Source organism: Priapulus caudatus, unplaced genomic scaffold (assembly GCF_000485595.1).
Source record: "Priapulus caudatus unplaced genomic scaffold, Priapulus_caudatus-5.0.1 Scaffold843, whole genome shotgun sequence".
In the NCBI taxonomy this organism is placed as follows: Eukaryota; Metazoa; Priapulida; class Priapulimorpha; order Priapulimorphida; family Priapulidae; genus Priapulus; species Priapulus caudatus.
Genome location: NW_014577904.1, coordinates 14,010 through 31,302, shown reverse-complemented (window position 1 = coordinate 31,302; position 17,293 = coordinate 14,010). Strand labels below are relative to the sequence as shown.

The 17,293-nt window shown below is 46.5% G+C and overlaps 1 protein-coding gene across 1 annotated transcript in view; it reads left to right on the top strand.

The window, feature by feature from the left end:
* The window catches only part of LOC106813907 (regulating synaptic membrane exocytosis protein 2-like), a 33,882-nt gene extending 27,169 nt beyond the window's left edge, over window positions 1-6,713 (top strand). Inside the window, exons 12-16 of the mRNA XM_014818151.1 lie at window positions 462-747; window positions 1,446-1,599; window positions 2,294-2,514; window positions 2,974-3,113; window positions 3,328-6,713. Coding sequence (XP_014673637.1) covers window positions 462-747; window positions 1,446-1,599; window positions 2,294-2,514; window positions 2,974-3,113; window positions 3,328-3,546 — 1,020 coding nt within the window. The 3' untranslated portion in view covers window positions 3,547-6,713. The remainder of the gene's footprint in view (window positions 1-461; window positions 748-1,445; window positions 1,600-2,293; window positions 2,515-2,973; window positions 3,114-3,327) is intronic.
* Window positions 6,714-17,293: the final 10,580 nt, after the last annotated feature.

Genomic DNA, 17,293 nt, shown 5'->3' with positions numbered 1-17,293 from the left:
GACGAGAGGGAGAGAGAGAGAGGAGAGTAAGAGAGGAGCGGAGAGAGAGAGAGAGAGAGAGAGAGAGGAGAGAGAGGGAGTGACGAGGAGAGATCGGAGAGGATGAGAGAGGAGATGAGAGAAGAGAGAGGAGAGGATAGGGAGATGAGAGAGAGAGGAGAGAGAGAGAGAGAGATGAGAGAGACCGGATGAGAGAGTGGAGACGAGAGACAGAGAGAGAGAGAGAGAGGGAGGAGGAGAGGGAGAGATGAAGAGAGAGTAGATGTAGAGAAGAGAGAAGATCGGATCTCTTAAATCAGTTAAACCTTAGCATGCTTATTCGGCACTAGGTGGCGTTAGCTCATAGTAGTATGGATATCACTACACTCACGTCACTTCGCACTCGAGCAGCCTCTGTGATAAATTCGAATAAATTCGAATAAATTATGTGATAATTCGTTCTAAGTTAACGCTGAGTTTAGCCGCCATTGTCTCCCGTCCTCCGCAGCGAGTTCACCTCAAAGATGCAGCAGGGCGTGCCGACGACGACGCGTGTGCCGCCGCCGACGCGCGCTCCGAAGCCACCGATGAATCGCAGCTTCAGCAACAGCGACGTCGGCTACGAGAAGACGGACGGGAGCCTGTCGGACTCGGCCGCCGGCATGACAACCGAGGGCAAGCAGCGGCGGCCGAGCATCGGCGTCAAGGTCGCATCATTCGTCGGGCTGAACCGCAAGAGCAGCAGCACGTCGCAGCTGTCTGCCACGGGTGAGTGCATGAGGAGGTTAACACACACACGGTCATGGTGTAGCTGTCTGCCACGGGTGAGTGAGGAGCGTGCGCAGGTTAACACACACGGTCACGGTGTAGCTGTCTGCCACGGGTGAGTGAGGAGCGTGCGCAGGTTAACACACACACGGTCATGGTGTAGCTGTCTGCCACGGGTGAGTGAGGAGCGTGCGCAGGTTAACACACACACGGTCACGGTGTAGCTGTCTGCCACGGGTGATAGTGGAGGAGCGTGCAGATGGTCATGGTAAAGCAGCTGAAAGGCAGTGCGTTTCAGATTGCTCCCTTAAGTTACCGCATTCCCACATTCGCTAATACTTAATCGACCTAACGTGATCCGATTTCCACCAGTTGCAATGGGTCCTTCTAAAGCAGCGCGAGCCATTGCACGTTTCCCCATGTTTTCTTCTGCCAGGTAACTATGAAACCGTCTAACCAATAGGTTGCATGTGCATGTTCTGAGGTGTTCCGAGGTAATGAACCTTTTACTGTTAAAAAAACATGTTGCGAATCAAATATGTTTCGTAGTCAGCCAACTTCTATTAATCGAGCCGTGTCTAGAAGACCGAGAGCAGGTGATCGGCATAAAACATCTTTCTCGTCTCTGCTATGATGCTGCGCGTTGCCAACCCCCTGGTCAGAATTCTACGCTGACGTGCACGGTCATGGCTTTGCAGATACGGGAACTCTCCCTGGCGGGCGCAAGCGTAGCTCGGTGCAGCGCAGCGAGGAGGTGGGCATGCCGGACAACCTGCGCAGTAAGGACACGCTGATGACGAAGCAGCACTCGCGCGAGTCGAATGAGAGCGTGAGCAGCGACAGCTCCTCCCAGTGAGTCACCCACGCAGCGCTCTGTTCTAGTGTGATAGTGCCGCGTGCTGGGGGAGGGGAGGGTGGTGTTAGCACGCAGGGCACGTATGCCTATACGCTCGTTTCAAAGTTGTAATTAATGTTAGGCTCCATTGCAGAGCGGATAATGTGTACGTGGAAGGGAATACTAGTCCCCCCTCCGAATGCTCGTCTGTTTTTTCACGTAATGGTAGACAATAGCAGATACTCGTCATTAAACATCCCAGTTCAACATGCACGCTCACACGAACGCACGCACTCATGCACACATGCACGCACGCACGCACGCCAGTCCTGGATATCCTAGCCAGTACTAATTTCTAACATTTTGATTTCTACCATGTATAAACCTATAGTAAAATCCATAAAATTGAGCGAATCCTGCTCAGAAATAGTCACCTGGACTGTGGTACTGGTAGCTATTTTGAGTATTGCACACATGCACACACACACACACACACACACACACACACACACACACACACACACACACACACACACACACACACACGCAAATCTATTCACTCTAACAACGAAAATCTCGTGCATTCCGCGTGTCCCGGTCGTCATTTCGGCACGCGCGCATTGGCCTCCCTCGCCACCTCGCCACCGCGCCGCCTCGCCACCGCGCGCGCGTCAATCAAACGCCGCTTCATTTGCTCGGCGAACGTTGCAGGATCGCGCCGTGGAACGTCCCGCGCGTCGGCGGGCCCGACGGTCAGTTTGGCGACTTCATCGACGGCCTCGGCCCCGGTCAGCTGGTCGGCCGGCAGGTGCTCGGGATGCCCATCATGGGAGACTTCCTGCTAGAGCTGAGCGAACACGAGGGCCGCCTACACGTGCAGGTGCACCGCGCCAAGGGCCTGCAGCAGCGCGCCGGCACTAAGATGCTTCCCGGTAGGTGGCGCCACGCGAGACGACGTGCTCGTTCTGCGCTTGGAGAGGCGGCGGTCGTACAGTTGTGTCGTAGTGTAGTCAGCGGTTTGATAGGTGGCGCCACTTGGTCGCACGCCTGTGTGACATGCCCAGCACGAAGATGCCGCCCAGTAGGTAGCGCCACTAAATTATGTGCACGTAATATATCAAATACGTGATGCTGTTTGCAACATTTGCTTAGTAATGCTTTTTAAGTTGCTACGTGTTCTGATTATTTTGTGGCATTCTATATACCGTATACGACATTTTTTGTTTGAAAACGTTATGCTGTAGCGAGTGAACTATTTAGATTATCCTGATACGAAGGCACTGTATTGCTAATGAGTGAATTATTCAAATGGAGTTGCTCTTATAGAAAGTCCATGTAAAATTGCACTATATAATAACGTGGTTACTGATTGTGCACTATTGGTGTTGCAGCGCCTTATGTGAAGGTGTACATGATGGATGGAAAGCACTGTGTCGCAAAGGCCAAGACTACGATATCACGCCGAACGTTAGACCCTCTGTACCAGCAAGTACTAGTGTTCGCGGAGCCCTACCAAGGCAAGCTATTACAGGTGAGTCCTCGAATGATGTCGGATTTCATCGTACGATGCAAGTAAATGTTGATATAATAATATGTGCATTGTATAAAACATGGAATAAGTAGTGTATAACATCATGAGATGTATCGAAATGGATGGATGTGCGAAGTTTCGGAGACGTCGGTCAACACTTATTACGTTGTTTAGTCGATCCACTATAGTTACACCGCGTCGGCCGTGTTCACAGATCACAGTGTGGGGCGACTACGGACGGCTGGAGAAGAAGGTCTTCATGGGAGTTGCTCAAGTTGTACTGGAAGAGCTTGATCTCAGCACCGCCGTCAAGGGCTGGTACAAGTTGTTCCACTCCTCCTCACTAGTTGGCGCACCGAGCACGACTGGTAGTGCTTCCAGGAAGGGATCCCTCACATCACTCGACTCTGTAGGAACGATGGGGCCGCGGTAACCACGGCGACGTCAGCCCTTGTCGGCACAGCAACTGGGTAGGCGAACGCCGCTTCGGCTGGGGACGGTCGTTTGTGAGGTTTCCGGTGATGGTGGATCAATAGGACGATCGCTGTGGCAACAACCGATGGAGTGGCTGCATACATTGCGTTACCACTGCGACCGCGGATTGCCGTGAGACAGCGCGTGCACCAGCAGCCATCTTTACGAGTTTACTCCTTTCCTACGCGATTATTCGACATACTAGAGATCTTTGAACTTTGTAGTTAACACGCCATTTCTCTCTCGCTCGCCGAAGCCACTTTTCCTAGGCCTGTTTTCGCGTCAACGGGGTCACGGCGATAGGTTTTTCGTTTCTAGCGAATTAATTACGATTGGAGGTTTTGCTTCTCCTTTGAGGTCATGACTGGGCATGGGGGTCAAGGTCATCCTTTGTGACCATTGGCGTTTGCTAGAGACTCCGCAATGCTGGGTCAGCCACGGGCATTTCAATGACACTGGCAGCCACTTACATTTATCACCCAGCGTAGGGCAGGCTAAAGATGTACTAGTATTACGAAAGGCAGTGCACTATATAGACGAAGCCGCTATCATATTCGGAATGAGCAAGCGAGAGAGAGAGAGAGAGAAAGAGAGAGAGAGAGAGAGAGAGAACGAGAGAGAAAGAGAGAGAGAGAGAGAGAGAGAGAGGGAGGAGGTAAGAAGGGAAAAGTTCTCAAGTAGTGATATCCATTGTGTAGTCTCCTGCTCCTCCATGTAAGAAATGGAAAGAGTTGTGCCTTTGCTGTTCATGTGTAGTGCATACATGCGTGCGCGAGACAAGGCGTTGCTCTTGCTCTATCCCTGGTAGACGTGAGATTCACAGGGCAGTGCTACTCGCTAGGGGGCGCTGAGCGTAATTTTGTTCCTCGCCCTGGGCGGGGATTACTGCAGAACGTTGTGACCTGTTCTGCTGGCAGTATCGTAGACGTTAGGATAGAGTTGTTTGGTTTTGCTCATTACGACCAGTTGCTTTCGCAGAAAACGCACTTGGGTTCATCGTCACAAAAGCTAGAAGTTTAGCCGCTAGGGTTTTTATTTAATGACATTTCTCGAGGCACCCCGAGAGGTGCTTCCGACTTGTTGGCGACGACGACGACGATGACCGTAGGGATTCGAATCGCAGAACATTTCATTTTTATAAACGTACGCAAATTTCTCTTGCGTGATGATTTCATTTGCATATTTAGTTCATTTCGAACCGTTTCTGGTCGTATTCCAAAAGTCGGACGGGGCAGGGTGGTCTTGTGAGCCGATGGCTTCAATGTCTTGTTTAGGATTGTAATAAATCTCGAATATCTTACAAAGTAACGTATGACTAGTGAGTCGCCGTCGCGGCAGCGCACAGCGTTGTTTGTGTGCCGTTGATGGTGAGGCGGTTGCAGTTCAGTTGATAATAGTAAACGATACTATTCCCGATATACATACATCATCAACGAGCTGTCTGCTTATGACAGTTTCCCCGATCGTAAAGGCCTGGTTGCTAGGTGATGGTACGCACCAACTGCAACAACTTAATTGTGCTCCAGCACGCGTTCTGGCTGTGTACGATAAAGACGAGTTGCCCGTTATAGCATATTGCTATAATCACGATAAGTCTCTGTTGTTGATATTTACCTGTTAGTCAATAAGTATTCTTGCCTGCGAGATTAGATTTTAACTCGAAGAAATATATGAAACGACAGCAGTAGCTAGGCACGCGACGTCCTGCAACTTGCAGAGGGCAATAATCAATTAGTATCAGAGCCCCCGGGGACCAGGGGTCGACACCATGTTTTCAGGATTGTAGTCACCAATAATACGTAGGACCCAGGCTAGATTATGATAAATGTGGACTAATGAAACGGGGCCTTTCAATGTAGTACATTTTGTGCTAAAACTATTTAAACTTACCAAACATTACTCGAGAGTTTTTGTACTATACAGCAGATGCGTAGTGAAGGTAATACTTATCTATTATTATACTAGTTAGTTACTTGCTATTAAATAATTATAGAGAATTTTAATAGTGCTGTTTTAGCGTAGACTAGAGTGCAATTACGGTTTTGGATTCCTTCGAGTAAACTGAGTTTAATATAAAGTACTAGTAATATACTAATGCGCTAAACCCGTGCCGGGCACGCGTGGCTGCTGCATCCTCCTCGGCATCCCTCGTCGTGGTCGTGAGGATGCGGAGGCTGCGCGAGTTTGGCTTCGTCACCGGCCGGCACGTCGTACTGTAGTCGCTCAAATTCACACTCGACCGTGGCCTTCAGCTGCCGAAACACTCGGCTGGCTTCCCAGCGTTACTGAATGCGGCCGGGGGAGGGGCAGGGCGCCGACGCGTGGACGGAACAGGGGCGGCCGCCTCACTCCCGCCGTTTCAGATATTGTTAAGCACATAATACTTACGTATTCGGGTCATTAGTGTTCATCGTCGCACGTGGCCTACTTCGGCTGCATGGGGGCGCTAGCGCTCTGCTCTCTAGAAACGCGACCGGGCATATGTAATCGATGTGGGATCGTTCGTAGATGATCGTATTGGTCGTATGTGGCCCGATCATTCGAAGATGACCAGTTATGTGGTTGCGTTTGGAATGAAAGTTTGTTGGCTCATACACTCTTTTCATTATCGTTTCGCCATGCCTGTACGCTTGCTGTTAGTCAGATAGCAACCACTATACACCATAGTGCTGCCCAGACATCAGCAATAGATATGCTTATTGTGCAAGCCCTATGTAGCTGCATGGTGGTAGCTCGCCCTGCTGCTCTGGGCCATGCGACTTGTTGTGTTTCTAATATATATTTTATTGTTTATCGAGGACAGTGGGGAGCTTGCCAGCACTTGGGGTGGCAGAGGTGACCTCTTGACCTGAGGTTGAGTTAGGTGACCTCTTGACCCGGGGTCACCTGGGCTTTACTATGTGCACCATGCGTGTGGAAGTAATTCACATATTTTTTGTTTGCATTTTTCGTTTCTATATTATAGTTGTAGTATTCGTTTTGTTTCCTAAGCAAGGTATGGCAAGTTTTGTCCTATATTTCTTTAATCATTGTATTATGTAATCATGATAATAATTGATTACATCAATTGTAAAAAGCATTGTATTGTTGTTTCTTTAAAATTTAATAAAAACTATGGATTTTACAAGTAAATGCTTCTACGGCTTGTCTATCCATTAATAAAAACCAAAACCGAAATTACATTACAAATTTTATACAGAAATACAGAAACGTATAGTCTGACATCACATATATTTAAATGACACTGCAGCATTATTAATATATTACATACAAAGTTCATATTATTTCTGCCATTCATACATATATTTATATTATATTGGGAGGAAAATGAAGTGATGAAAAAGATCTGTGCATGGTTGTGCAACACAGCACAGTTGAGTGGTGACTTTATGAATCGGCATCAGTTGCTATCTGCCATATTAACTGGGAACTGTGTGCGTACAAATAGCTAACATTCATGTAGTTTTGCTATGTCTGGATGGCCGTACCATATCTATAAATGGTTTCCATGTCTACAAACATTTCTCGTGTTTCTTATGGTCACAAACAATGGCAATGTTAATGATTAGATGGTTACAAAGATTATAGACGGTTGGCATGCATATGAACGACTGAACCATTTAGGGTCAGGTGTCATGTTTAAGGAATGTTGACATCTATGGACGGATGTCATGTCTATATGAATGGGTGACATGTATACGAACAGATGCCAGATATATGGACGGTTGACGTTTACAGATGGGTGCCGTGTTTATGGACACGTGACATGTTTAAGGACAGTTGACGTCTATGGACGGATGTCATGTCTATGGATGGGTGACATGTACGAACACATGCCAGATATATGGACGGTAACGTTTACGGATGGGCGACGTTTACACGTGGGTGACATGTATAGAAAGGTGACATTTTCACAGATGGGTAACATGTATATGAATGGATTAAACTTTTATGGGTGGTTGACATGTTTACGGATGGGTGGCATGTATAAAAATCGATATCACGTTCGAGGATGGTTGCCACGTTTGTGGACGGATGACATGTTTATAAATAGGTGCAATGTTGACGACCAGTTCACATTTACAGACGAGTGTCATATTTATGGACGGGGGACATTCTTGTAAACAGTTACATTTGTAGATGGCTGCCATGCTTTTACAGAGTTACAATAGTTGTAAGTAGTGCCATGATTAATATGGACGGTAGAAATATTTGTACTTCCATAAAAATCGCCTGGTAACAATGGTAACAATGTTGATTGTTGTGTGTCACATTGCTCATTGACAACATCCGATTACAAAACAAGGTGCTATCACAAATGGCAGAATGCAGCGATCATGGGTATTTTTTGTGGGGCATAGTCTAGGGACAGTCAGTAACAGTTTGCACTCTACTTTATATGCTATTCTGCATAAATGTTATATGCCTTGGCCAGGAGTGCATAGAACACGGAGCATGCATTTTACACTATGATATAGTTGCAATGATCACATGGTAGGAACATATAGAATTTCTAACACATATGGTATAGCGGACTGTAACTGCTCATCAATCGGTCAAATACAACACACTACTATTATATGTCACTATATATAGTTGACATAGTCATAGTTCGTAAAACATCACAATTATTGTTCCAATAATGTAGTTTCCACAGAGGTAAGTAACCACAGCACAATAGTACTTATCATTTCTGTATTAGCTACATCTAGATGGTTACGTGGAGATATTTCATTTGGACGGATTTCTATGAGAATAAAAATGATTGTCAACCTCAGACACATGGTACATCACACTAGGTAGCTGAACACCTCATTGTCATGTGACAGAGATGAAGTCAACACCATGTGACTAAACAAGGACCACCACCAGGTGGCATAACTGACATTACCACCAGGTGGCAGTGGCTTATCTGACATCACCACCAGGTGGCAGTGGCTTATCTGACATCACCACCAGGTGGCAGTGGCTTACCTGACATCACCACCAGGTGGCAGTGGCTTACCTGACATCACCACCAGGTGGCAGTGGCTTACCTGAAATCACCACCAGGGGGCAGTGGCTTACCTGACATCACCACCAGGGGGCAGTGGCTTACCTGACATCACCACCAGGTGGCTATTAGATCACCTCTAGTATACCGAAGACATAGCACGAGTACGTCAATAATAACAGAGCGTTCGCTCATGAGATCCTCTCCCCACACAGCAGCCTCGCAGATCACACAACTTCCTACTCTATGAAATCCACGACGCTAATGGAATGTTTCGACGCGGTCGACGAGGCGGCAATGCTCATATGTGCGTGTGACATAAAGGGCAGTTCTGCCGCGTTGCGACGTCTTGCTCGCTGGCGCGGTGCTTGCAGGTCGAACACTGCCAGAAGTCATACTCCATGATCGGACGACCCGTAATGACGCACGTCGCAAACTTCGTGTCACAGCTCGGACACACGGGACACCTGGTGGTAGAGCAGGGAATCGATGGGTCGACTACGCGAATCGACGGCAGTGTGGCAAGTCGCCGTGTTACAAACGTCCGCACGTGCAAACTTTTGTATTTGCGAACATGGCTCTCCTCGATTCTTTTAATGTGTAGGAACGCGATTTCTGAACGGTGTGACCCCGAACGTAACTGGCAGAGTTTCGAAGTAGAGAGGTTTTGGAATGATTGCATTCATAACTCGGGCACTCATATTGTACTCGCAATTATATAGATTCAGGTTTATGGCAAGACAGTAATTACCACATTCCTCTTATAATGAGCTGACTCAGTTGCACACAGATTCCCATTGCGAGAAACATAAAGAGCTATGACTGTCATAAATTGCAGTAAAGTCCATAAGATGTAAAAAGTAAGTCCATAAGATGTCACAACTAATTATGTTTCTGACAACGGGCCTCTGAACTGAATACTGTATTCACTCGTGTATAAGTGGAATTCATGTATAAGTCGCACCCCATATTTTGCCTTGAAAAGTTGGTACAAACATTGGTACATTAACAAGAATTCTTAGCTTCGTGTATAAGTCGCAGCCCTGATTTTTATTGGAGTTGCGCACAAAAAGCGTGACTTATTCACTACTGTAAATACGGTAAATAAAGGAGATAAACAATCTAAGACGTAATGGGACTAACCAATCGGGTATGAGTGTCTCACAGTTACTGCACTCCGCCTTCCTCTGTTTCACATCTTTAGGTGGGTGTCTGCAAGAGAATTGACAGCCATTGCATAAGGACCACACATAGCATGCTGGTGAAATTCCATTAGAGAACTCAGACGAGTTTTTTCTGGAGTTTAATCTGCTATGTACGCATGTTTAATACATAGAAATTCTTTTCTCTCATTGTCTCTCCCATTAATCTATTGTTAGGACATATTAACAACACATAACCTAATACTTTGTGAATTATGAACCAGGAATTTCGCAGAATATTCAAACCCTAAGCTTGAAGATAGCAAATGTGACTGATTGATTATCTGAGTGGACCACTGATATTACAGCACCATTGGGACCAGAGCCATGCTGGACCAGTGGGGTTTCCTGACCATCAGAGGTCTATATATAGTATAACTGCTGATAATGCCTTAAGATAAATCCAATTTAATAATTCCAATTTGCTATCCACCTCACACAAACTCTGAAGTACCCTTAGCTGCCATAAAACAATACAGCTGTACTTGTATAATTCAAAGTATAAAGGCGACTTGGTAAACTACAGTCGAAGAGTGGGTGGTAACTATGAACGACCACCACCATAAAAATCTCTGGACCATCAGAGGTGCTGAGCCATTCGGAAATTCAGTGGTCAGCCTATAGCAGCTTGGACTGACATATTGATTATATTCAATCAACTAGCGAGAATGTAAAAATCATAGCCAAACCACCATCATAAAACTTGTACTGCTTAGCAAGTGTAAAACAAGTGACCATCACTTAATGAATATCTCAAACAAATAACCATCTCTTACTTAATCAATGTCTCGAACAAGTGACCATTGCTCACTTGATGAATATATATCTTAAACAAATACAATCACTTACTTGATGAATATTTCAAGTGCTAGTTCCTCGTACTGTTGCTTCTGCTCAGCATTCAACGTCTCTAATGACTGTAGTTTAGTAAAGGCCTTTGAACAGGTACCAAATGCTTGGTTGGCACACGAAGACAATGCTGAAATTAACACAATTCAATGTAATCAATGGCTGTAAGTTTACTATCTATGGCTGTAGTTTGTCCAGTAAAGACATTCGCTGATGTGTAGGTGAGGCAGTTAGTTCGCAATAAGTTGGCAATAAACCTATTTGTGCACACAGCAAGTGTTGACTGAAGCAAATCGTAATCTTGCTCAAAGGCACAACAGAAGATACCATGGTGGGTCTTGGCCCCCAGCCGGGAGTTAAATGTTCTATCCACCAGACCAGTAAGTGCCTCCCACCACCTGACGATTAGTATACGACAAACGTATTTATACCATTAGAACAACAGAGACAACATCAATATCAAAGCAATACTTGTGACCATACCATAATAGTTACATATCTGCACTGTGTGAGAAAAAGTCGAAGGAATGATCATGGGAGGTGGAGAGATGGGATAGGAGATAGGAGATGAAGAGAAATGGCTATGAGACAGATATGAAGGAATAAGATAGAGGGATGAGAAGGCTCAATAAAGGGGGACGAGTGGGTGAAAGAGAAGGGAAGAAAATGTTACAGGTGAGAGGATCGGAGAGAGGAGGAGGGGAAGGAGAGGTTGTGGAGAGGAAGTGGCAGGAAAAGCTAGAGAAGTGCGAAGGGGTAATAGGATATCGAGGGCCTATTAGAGGGACAGCTCATACCAAGCAGTGAATAAATGTCTTCAGCGTCCAGTAGATCTTCGTAATCTCTCAAATGCAACGTTGTCTTCATGCTGGCATCAAAGAAACCTGTAACACAACAAGAATATCATTACAGCTGAACCTTATATGAGGTGAATACACCCCACAGCATCTACCGGGAACAGGCCAACGCAACAACACGCACACATGCGAGCACAAACACAGGATGGATTGCAGAGAGATCTAAGTAAGGATGTCAAAGGATTACAAATAAACGGCATAGAAAATGCATCACTAACTTAGAAGGAGCCAAAAAGACCAAAACAATGGATAACCAAAGACTTCATTCAGAGAGCCAAGACTTGTACAAGTTCGGATACAGGAACGAAGCAAACACATGCATACATACACATCTACATACATACATAGCACATACATACACAGCACATACACATCTACATCATGACATATACGTATGCGTATGCGTGTGTACATACACACATCTCAGTCATGATGTGTACACGTACGCATCAAATCATGGTGTGTACACGTACACATCTAAGTCATGGTGTGCCGGTGTGTACACGTACATGCACACACGCACGGGCTCAGCTGTCAGCTACAAACCTCACCTTGATGTAGCTGTTGCTGGGCTAGCAGGAAGAAGTGGTAGGCGCGTGCCCCCCGCCACGAGTTCTCAATCACGCGTATGTCGCTCATCGAGTTCATGTCGTCATCCAGCAATCCAGCCAGCGCCGATGTCGTCTGAGATGTAACACGGCATGTTATACGTTATAGCACAGCTCGACACGACACAGTGTACGTGTGTTACAAGTATACAGTACAGTATATGTAACATAGCAGGTTATACCACAGCTTGACATGCCACAGTGTAGGCCTACGTGTGTTACAAGTATACAGTACAGTACAGTAATACGGCAGGTTATACGTTATATCACAGCTTGACAAGCCACAGTGTACGTGTGTTACAAGTATACAGTGTATGTAACACAGCAGGTTGAAACAGCTTGGCATGCCACAGTGTACGTGTGTTACAAGTATACAGTGTATGTAACACAGCAGGTTGAAACAGCTTGGCATGCCACAGTGTACGTGTGTTACAAGTATACAGTGTATGTAACACAGCAGGTTGAAACAGCTTGGCATGCCACAGTGTACGTGTGTTACAAGTATACAGTGTATGTACCACAGCAGGTTGAAACAGCTTGACATGCCAGTGTACGTGTATTACAAGTGTACCATGTATACAGTATATGTAACACAACAGGTAGAAACAGCTTGGCATGCCACAGTGTACGTGTGTTACAAGAATACAGTATATGTAACACGGCAGGTTGAAACAGCTTGACATTGTTTTAGGATAAAGTATACGTAATGCAGCAGAATAAAACTACATACCCAATGAAACCCAGCACGAGAGTTATTAGTATCATGAACATGTGTATAGGTTGTTCTATGTGTAGGCATTCAAACTAGCATACAGTATATACAACACAGCGAGTGCAAACACTACAGTGCACACCAGTGTCACTTGCACACTCAGTGCAATGATAGATGAAATAAAGTTCGTCACGACCTGGACATTGCCCTCGTCTCGTTTTCCTATTGATGTGTGAGCTGTCAAAATGTTAGAAACCCAACTAACGATCCTGCAATCTGTGTGCGTGGCGGCGTTGCGTGCGTGCGTGCGTGCGTGCGTGCGTCGTGCGTGCGTGCGTGCAGGCGTGGCATGTGTGTGAGCGAATCCCGTGTGTGTGGTGCGTGTATGTGCATGCATGCGTGCTTGCATGTGGGTGTGCGGGCGTGTGTATCACGTGCAAACGCGTGTTGTGTGCGAGTGAGTGCGTACACTATGCACATTCGGTGAACCCATTGTAGCTGTGATATTGTCAACATCAGTTAACACAATGATGGCCTCGATTTTCTCTTTTTTACTTGCCGTATCATTTTTTGTCTCAACCATCCGTCCTTTCTTGGCTATGAAAGCCTAAGAAGCGCATTACTGATGCCATATACTGTCAAAAGTGACATCTGAAGTTAGGCATCTCCAGGACGTTGGTAAGGCAGCAGGGCCAAGCTGAAGACAACCAGATTTGGCGTGTTTGTCTCGTGTGGAGCGTAAGGTTGGATGGTGTCGAGATCGGTGTGAGAATCAAGTTATGGTTTAGGTTTCTGCTACGACGTTTTAGTGTGAAGCACATTTTGTTATACACTAGTAATGCAAGTTGATGCGGAGAGCCATTTTTCGGAAGAGAGTTGCCATTTTTTCCTGTCCATGCAAAAGTCAAAGGCAGGTGGCATGGCAACCCTAACAGCCTTTTAATAAGTGAAACAACTAGGGGCTTGGTTCCGCCATTGAGGCCACTATTTTGTTCTATCCTGTCGTTTAGCAGAGTATGCTCTTTATCATTGCCGAGAGTTATAAGTCTAAATTCTTATGTTTTTAGTTATTGGTTTTATTGGGGAATCTAAAGCGGGGTGGACTGAGCAGAAGACAAGGGGCGCAGTATCTACAGGTAGAGTTCCATTTTGTGAAGGTGGGGCTCAGCAGCTTGGGAATGACCGGGGAGAAAACAGACTAACTCTTAATTTCTAGGTCACTGCTGTAGTGATACATGGCAGTAATGTACAATACCTTGCTTAATGCATGCCACTTCCTGACTCATTTTAACTACAATTCGTGCCTGCAATGATCCTCTGGGTCTGGGGACACGAGAGTGTACACGGTGGTTTAAACCAACTTTCGAGCAACAGCATGTACGCACTTAATCCGTTATTGCCGGAGGGCAATTATTGGCACATGAATATCCGAACATGTTGTGAATCCATCCATACCGGTATGTTATATGAATCAACATTGCCACCGTAGGCACGCGCATGTAATTCATTAGTACCAGCATTGCGCACATGTGAGTCCATGATTGCAGCCATATGATCCATCAGACTTCTACATTGGATGCCATAATTTCTTGGCATTGGTAATATCAATAACCGTGATTGCTAGGCATGCCAATCCGCATTATATTCAGGCATATATGCGATAACATCGCTGGCATCACACGTGAATGCCTTTATTGCCAGTAAATACATTAGTGCCGAGGCATGTCATGTGAATCTTTTATGCCAGGCCATTAATCTTTTGTTGCCATGTGCGCACCGTCCAATCTACATCGCCATCATTGCCTGTGTCTCTGTTCACAAAATGCAGGCAAGCGCAATAACCTATTTCGTCGGCAAGGACTGACGCGGACCGGATGCTGCGGCAGTGGCAGAGCAGCGAGAGTCCATTGCACCTGTAGACATGTACCAGCTGATCCGTAGGCACCAGCTCCAAGTCTGGCACCTTTCGCTGCTTCTCTGTCTGTCTGTTGGTCTCTCTCCCTCCCCCTTCGCCCTCAGTCCCTCTCTCTCATCTCTCTTCTCTGCTCTTCTCCTCTCTTCTCGTCTCTCATGCTCGCTCCATCGTCTTGTCTGCACCACTCGTTCATTATTGTAATCCGTTCATTGTATCTCTGTCGCGCTTCGAGTAGTAGTTACGTTGCCGTATCCGTTGTGGATGTTAGCTGTGCATTAATTACGCGATTTGCAAGACAATGTATTATGCACGTTTTCGTAGTTACTGAGGGCTGATATAGATGGGGCCGGCCTTAGTAAACAGTGGTGCCATAGCGATGTGGTCGTATTCTGAAAGATCATAGTTGGGATGATTAGGTGATAGTGATTAATGATGCTTACCAAATCTGTGTTTGCTAGTTACTTAGTTAATTGCTGTCAACCTTAGCTGGCTGGATGTGTAATGTCATGTTTGATGTTATACGTGCATGGTTGTAGCTCGCTGGCACTAACGCTGTGTTTGCTGCCAGTGTCGTATATAATTATTGTTTGTGATGTCAGTAGTGATAAGGGACCTATTGTCAGAAGCATCATAAATAATTATGACTATCTTAAGTCTAAATGTATATCTAAATATACATATATATATATATATATTTATATATTTAGATAGATTAGATACATGACCCCGCATGTGCTGTGCAATTCCGCACTACAAGAACTCGCATTTATGTTACTTTAATCCCCTACTTTGGTTTACGAGCTACCTGCTAGAGTAACGAATTTAATTTGCCCCAATCAATCTCACATGTAGACGCTGTGGATCTCACATGACGCTCTGGCCATGGCTCACACATAACCTCTGGCGTGACCCCAGCCGTGACTCGATGGCAATGTCTGCTGCACGCGACTCTTACGTACCTCTCAGCGGACCCCGCACATGACGCGTGTACGTGACCTCTCCCGCCGAGCCTTCGTAGTGCTCGCATGCGACCTCGAACGTGACCTCCCGTGCACCTCGGTACGTGACCTCCCAACGCGACTCGTACGTGACTCCGCGCGACCTCGTACGTGACCTGCGTACGTGACCTCTCGCGTGGACACTGTACGTGACCGCCCGCACGACCTCGTACGTGACTCCCGCGCGACCTCGTACGCGCCTCCCGCGCTGACCGTCCCACGCGACGCTCCGGTATGTGACCTCTCTGCGCGACCGTCGTGACCTCCCCGCGCGACCTCGTACGTGATCGCTCCCGCGCAGATACCGCTCCGCCGACTTCTTAGCGTGACCTCTGACCTGGGGCTCTCTCGCACTTGCGCAGGCTGGACGCCGGTGAACTACTCGTGCAGGGCCGCACCATGGAGCGTGCTCGCCGGTGCTATCTACCAATGATCGAGGATCTACGGGCGGGTGGAGACGATGGTGGGCAACCTGCCGAGAACACCGGCTGCTGCCCGACGTCCGCACAGTATGTTCGCCAGCTGTCGGCATGTCGCAGCAGCCGTCGCTGCCGTACACCAAGGTAGATAATGATATTGTAGTATATAGTGTGTGTGTTGTTGTGTGTGCGTTGCCGTGCGTCTGTATGTGTGTGTGTGTGTCGGCGGGCATGCGTGCCTGTGTGTGTGTGTGTGTGTGAGTGTGTGTGTGTGGTGTGGTGTATTTTGGATGTAATATTTTTATCAATCCATCTATCTTTCTATGCTATCTATGCTATTGATCTATTTCTCTCCTCTTTTCCACTCTCTGCTCGTCTCGTCCTCAAGATTTCTCTCTTCTCTCTCGTCCCTCAGATTGTCTCTCTCTCTCTGCGTCCTCAGATTTCTTCTCTCTCGTCTCCTCAGATTTCTCTCTCTCTCTCTCGTCCTCAGATTTTCTTCTCTCTTTCTCTCTCTCTCCTCTCTCCTGTCTCTTGATCGCTCTTTGCTAAGCATGTACCTAGTACAACGACATGCTATAGTAAGCGTATGGGTCGTAAGTGCAGCTGTCTTCGTGAGGCCTTTCGCTTAACGTCTCATGTTTCCTTGCGCTGCCAGTGTAACAATGGTCAGTTGGCCATCGAACAGTGTGACATAGCAGCTGAACCAGTGGGAAACCCATGGCCATAGACCTGGCGAAAACACACAAACGTAAGCGTGACGCGACAGTTTCTGTACAACGTGCAAGAGGGGCACTCGTGCGAGGGCATAGGTATCGCCGAACTTTTCTCGATCCCGAACTTTTCCAAACAAGTCGTGTCTCTGTTCATGTTTCTTCACGTAGGCAAACTGTCTTCCAAATATGACTTGTAGTTTAAGGAATCAGCAGCTCCATGCACAGGCCGGTTTGCAAAAAAATAGAATTTTTAAGTGATCTGTAGAATAAGTTCTGATCGAGTTAATATGGGTTGTGACGTAGCTGGCACATAAATGCAATAATTTTTTGAAGCTTAGGCCACTAAAATTGCTGCCCCCTAATTGCATTTTGTATCATAAAATTTCAGCCTTCTAGTAGTTATAAAAGTAAAGTATGAGTATAAGTAAGCTTTATTT